This window comes from Chrysoperla carnea, chromosome 2 (assembly GCF_905475395.1).
Source record: "Chrysoperla carnea chromosome 2, inChrCarn1.1, whole genome shotgun sequence".
Taxonomy (NCBI): domain Eukaryota; kingdom Metazoa; phylum Arthropoda; class Insecta; order Neuroptera; family Chrysopidae; genus Chrysoperla; species Chrysoperla carnea.
The window spans coordinates 88540027-88546026 of NC_058338.1; the positions used below are offsets into that span (position 1 = coordinate 88540027).

At 30.3% G+C, this 6000-nt stretch overlaps 1 protein-coding gene across 1 annotated transcript in view; it reads right to left on the minus strand.

The window, feature by feature from the left end:
• The window catches only part of LOC123293023, a 75856-nt gene extending 70367 nt beyond the window's left edge, over nt 1-5489 (minus strand). Inside the window, exons 1-2 of the mRNA XM_044873738.1 lie at nt 5429-5489; nt 5052-5184 (exon numbers count right to left, since the gene is read on the minus strand). Coding sequence (XP_044729673.1) covers nt 5052-5184; nt 5429-5489 — 194 coding nt within the window. The remainder of the gene's footprint in view (nt 1-5051; nt 5185-5428) is intronic.
• Nucleotides 5490-6000: the final 511 nt, after the last annotated feature.

Below are 6000 nucleotides of genomic sequence, written 5' to 3' on the forward strand. Positions count from 1 at the left end.
ATTCTATCTAGCGATAAAAATAAGAACTATAGTTTTCAACGCCCATAGATACAAACTATTTAACAGAAATATCTGACGGTATCTTTTGCCTTTTAATTCAATGAAAAAATCAGCTAAATGGTTTAAGCATGGTTTACATTTTTTTACTCGTGACGCTGATATCTTAGCGTTAAAATGGAATAACATGTTTGATTACCGGTGTGTAAATATTTCCAGAGTAAATGTCAGTTATTCAAATTAAGTAAATATTGTCATATAACAATCACCCGTATGTATTATGTAGCAATATAGATAATAACATTTCTGCATTCATTAAAATCATTACCACTAGTTAGGAGAATACTACTACTATTTGCTGTTCTATATTTAAATACATACAGGATGTATCAGAAAAGTGTCAAGAGTGTCACGTAAGTAGTCATGAATATTACTATATCAAAACCGATATTTCTAACTCCCGAACCTAAAAAAAGGGTATTATAAGTTGGACCGCTATGTCTGTCTGTCTGTAGCCCCGACGGATGAAATAATTTGAATCTCTTTGTGTAATATGACGGGGATTGTTGTTAGTTATGTTGCAAGTGCGAATTAAGGGTTCCGTAAAAAATAGGCGTTGATTCTCAAAATCGTTTCAGTTTGAAGAAGGCTCTAAGACAAAAAGCTATTTAATGGCAAGTGTTCTTATACACGTTTCAAGTGCGAGTTTTCGAATCCGTTTCCGAAAAATTTCTTGGGGACTTTTTAAATTTTGTAAATTTCACTTGTATATTTGGAGATTTAACTGTGTAAAATTACAAAATTCGGTATTTTTAAATATATTCGTTATTTTTAAATTATTTTCACTAATCGCAGAGCGATGCCGATTAGTTATTTAAAATTCAATTTTCATAAAAATAAGGTTTCATTAACTCATTCCTGTACTACTGTGTAAGCCATAGTAAAATAGGTCTGATTTCAATGGACTAACGAGATATCATCAAAGGATGCTTTTCCAAATCCAAGTAATCATCAAAGGAAGCTTAAACAAAAATGATTTATCTTCCTAAAAGTGAGAAGGTGAGTCTTCTCTTCCTTTTCGCTGTGGCAGGAACTTTCAATAACTATGTTTCACTTAAAGTCCGAAAATCTAACTCTTCGGTAATGGCTGTGACAATTTTAATTATTAAATCCCTTGAAATGATGTATAATCGGTTTATTGGTCTTGCAAGAGTTCTTGTAGGTCAAAGATTTTTTATTGAATAATTTTTTGCTCTTCACTCTCTTGACTTGATTCATTTTCACGTTAAATGTTACACACTGTATTTAGTAGTATTAAAAAAATTGTAGATATAATGAGTGCCCGTCTTGATAATGACATTATAGGATTTATTATTGACACATATTATCGATATGATTTATTATTGATATTTTTCATAATGAATGTTTAATATTTTAATGTGTAAATCAATATTTCTAATTTATTTTTGAAAAAGTAGATTTACAATTAGAAGTAGCAGAGAGAGAGAGAGTAGTAATCGTTTATCTTTAACTTAATTAATATTATGTTCTGTCTATTATTTAAATTATTGGATAAGATTTTTAATTAAGAAATTACAATATATTTTTAACTGCCGTTATATTTTAATTATTAAACCATGTAGATATGAAAAATACATAGTATATTAAGTCCCAAGTTTGTAACGCTTAAAAATATTGATATCACGAAAAAAATTTTGGTATAGGTGTTCATAAAATCAATTAATTAGTCTATTTCCGGTTGTCTGTCCGTCTGTCTGTCCGTAAGCACAATAACACAAAAAAGAAAAGAGATATCAAGCTGAATTTTTTATAGCAAGCTTTGGACGTAAAAATAAACAAATTTGTTTGAAACATTTTTTCTGCGTGTTGTCGTTTTTTCCTAACCAAAACTTCGTTATATAGCTTCTTTGATTCAATATACGCTCTTAATGTTTCTTCATTTCTTGATTGTCTAAACATACGCAACTTTCTTTTTACTTCCCGCTTAAATTGGCTGCAGTATTCGTCAAACCATCTATTCTGATTTTTGCTCGGCTTCGTATTTTGTTTGCATTCCATACTTGTTGCCATGTATATCATCCATTTATTCAAGATAACCACTGCGTTTTTTACATCGCCTTTACTCAAAAACCACCTCACCCCAATTTCATAAAATTTGGATTCCATTGTTTCGCATTTTTCCAACAACTCCTCCCAGTATCCTTCCGACCCTCTAAATTTAACCAATCTTTCATTTTGATAACTTTGCATACCATATACATTACTTGAACATCTAATGGCATATACTGAGACACCAGCTCTTCTTGCACACTTAAGTTCATTATTACTAATTTCTGTTCATTATTTCACCTAAGTCCATTTGATTCAATCTAAATTACAAATTAAATCAACATGGACATAATCAACAATTTCATTATTATTATTGTATATTCTATAAACAGACCACAAGCCCATGCTGAAATTTTTTGGGTGTAATGATTCGCCAAGAAACATGTTGAAAAAGATTTTCCTATCTGTAAAAATGACGTTAATCACCGTGGCGTCAGTTTTGTACGGTATCGATGAGTATAGGTGAGAATATGGACGTCACACCCGTTGATATCTCACCCTGCACCAGCAAACATGCAAGGCGTTGCTGAATACTAACCCTGCATAAGTAAAAAAAATTTTTTAACTTCTGGTACCCAAGTTTACGGATTTATTTCTATACGACATTTATGTAATTCGCTTAAATACTTTTGTAGAGTTAATATCCACCAACGCCGTACATATTTGCTGGTGCAGGGGTGAGATACTAATAGATGTAACATTTTCTATTTTCTCACCTGTACTCACCTGTAATGTCATGGTGCTTAAACTTACTTTTACATATTGAATAATCATTTTCAGCATGATATCCTGTGGGTTATTTCAGCATGGGCTTGTGGTCTAAAACTACGTGTAACGAAATTTTTTACTTAATCCCACTTTTAAGCATACTGAATATTTGATTCTATTGTCTGTACTCTATTGATAATTATATCTTGCAATATCCTTCTGCCTTTGTTACTATCAGTGAACGAGTAAGTTAGTTAATGTCAGTGACATAACGAGTGTACAAATTTTATGTACAATATGGTCATTATGCCATTTTGTTCATTTATAAAATTTAATTAAATTGATTGTCATTTTTCATTTAAGTAATTAATGAGCTTATATTATTTTGAAAATATCCTGTCTCATTACAAACACACTCATTTAACATATTATTAATTATTCGATTGTGTCGAGCTTTACTTTGTGGAATTGCATTTTATGATTTTCCCCAATTTATTTTATTTGTGAAGTATTGAATTTTTAACTATTGTTGTTTTTTAAAAGAATTTGTTTGTCTTGTCCTAATTTGTTTTTAATTTAAGACATAATTGTTTTTGTATAAATAGAAACAATTATCAAATACAACTTTTATTGTTTGACAATGTCTTGAATTAGACGAAACATGTAACAAAAGATTTTTATTTAAAAAAAAATCTAAATAATCTAGTTGGATTACTGCTAAATAAAAAAAAAATAAATTTTTTTTTTTAAATTTAAAATATATTACGTGTATATTTCAATTTTTATTCATTATTTTATAGGAATCCGCCTCTATCAATTCTATTCCGATCTAGACAGAATACAATTGATATTTTTCCGATTAAGAGATAGTCACTGTTATGAAGTTATTCAAATTGGGAGAGTTCTTAACAGACCGTTATCGCCCTTTTAGCTCAGTTGGTTAGGGCGTAACCAATTCCGTACGTGGTAGGCTTAGGGTAGCGGGCTTGATTCCCGCCGTCGCAACAAAATTAATTTAATTAATATTTGTGATGGGCTGGTCTAGTGCATGGTATATGCATGAAGGAGGTGCACTCAGCCTCTGAAATCGAGGAGCTGATAAATGAAATTATCAGCGGAAAGGTGGTAAAACCCATATATGGTATCACAATGGGCTCTATAGCCTAAGTGTGTTCTTCAGCCAAGTTAACCTAACCTAATAGATCGTTGTCCCAAGAAATCTTTCCATCTTTTCCAATTTGCGACCACATCAGTGACTTTCGCAAAAATCTCTATCTATCCGGATACATTATTGCTACAATAATTATTAAAAATATTATGCTTATCTTGATTTACAAAGCAAAAAGACATAAACAAGTATTTGAATACAAAAATGCGAATTTTAATCTAGTAATCATAACAACAATTCGTCCGACTAAGTGACAAATCTTCGTTGTGAGCCTACAGTCTATTAATATATTAGAAATTAATTTAAAAGATTTTGTTAAATTTTCTTACCAATAACTGTCTTTACTGCCTTAACTATTAAATATACTAAGAACAAATAATGCAGTCTCGAAATACCATGTCAAATATTTTGAACGCTAAAGTGCTAGGTTAGCAATAATTTTTCAGCACATAGTTTCAACTAATCTAAACTTATAATAACATATACGAACTCCAGGTGGCTAGACGATAGATATAATAAAATAACTTTCTATATGTTTAAAGTCAAGTAGAAAGGGTGTAAGTCTAAAATTTGACTTTTTAATCCTGAAATTTATTGATAAGTTATTTTATAGCCCCAAGCAGTGGTTTGGTTGTGGGTAAAATCTGCTGATCTTTTTTTGCAGAGTATTACACTAATATTTTTCTAATAAATATCTGTTAATTATCATATGATTTTCTTCTTGATCTTGGATCATTTCTGGACTTAATTCCAGATGCTCGGAAGAGCTAATTGTGTGCTGCAGGTGTTATAATTCAATAGTTCAATGATTTAACTGATCAATGTCAAAATGAGTACATTTCTTTTAAAGAAAAAATAGTATTTTACTTATGACCATATGTTAATACAATTTCGTGATACCACCTCTTGGGATCAAGTAATACAAACCCTCGAAAAAATTGCAGAGCTTGGTTTAACCAACATATCTTCATACTTATATCAAAATGTTTTTCTGACTTAAGTCCTTTGTATCGGACGACGAAGAGTATTATAGAAATGGTATACTAACCTATAAATGGGTGTACCAAGATCCTCACGATACCATAACACTAATAATACAGCATCATTTGGTGTGATTGTGGAAATGTCACATGGTAAGTACACAGGCTCACCTACCACAGCTTGTAAATGGTAAATGGGAACTGAAACAGAGAAATAAAATTATATGTTAGTATTACTTGTACAAAAATGTTCGAATAACTTATAGATAGAATATTTACTATTAGAGGAAAAGGGTAAAGTGAAGAAATTGAATCCATGAAATGGAAAGAGACAAACTAACACACGCACACACACACACACACACACTCACACACACACACACTCACACACACACACACACACACACACACACACACACACACACACACTAATGTTACAACATACCTATGACTGAATGGTTATCGGAATTTATATTCTTATAACAAGTAAATGTTTCTTTTGTCATCGATCTCAATCCTTGATTCAAGAAAATAATTCATTGATGAACAATTTAGGTAGAGTAAGAAAAAATGCTACCATAATTTCTTGCAAATAGTTCTCTATTTTAAAATGATACTCCCTCCAGACATTTTTAAACTTTTTGTACTTGTAGTAGAGTATAAAATTGTAGAATCGTGAATGTAATCTTTAATAATAAAATCAATGTTTTTGTCGACAAAACTATTTTCTCTATGTTATTATTAGTATCATCTTTATGTGGACACACAAAAAAATATATAGATATCGGTATCATATTTAAAGCATATCACGTAATCTATGGTCTATATCATAAAGCTGGTTTGTTTCTTATGGGTGCAGAAAAAAAATTTGTAACCTACGAATTCAGTTTCTTTTAAAAAAAAAAAAGTATATTTAATCCCTATCGTTTGTGCTCAAATTCTGAGTCTTTTCCTTATTTAAATATTCGTTACTAAAATGAATTCCTATTATCTATTATAAATAAATACTAGTTTATT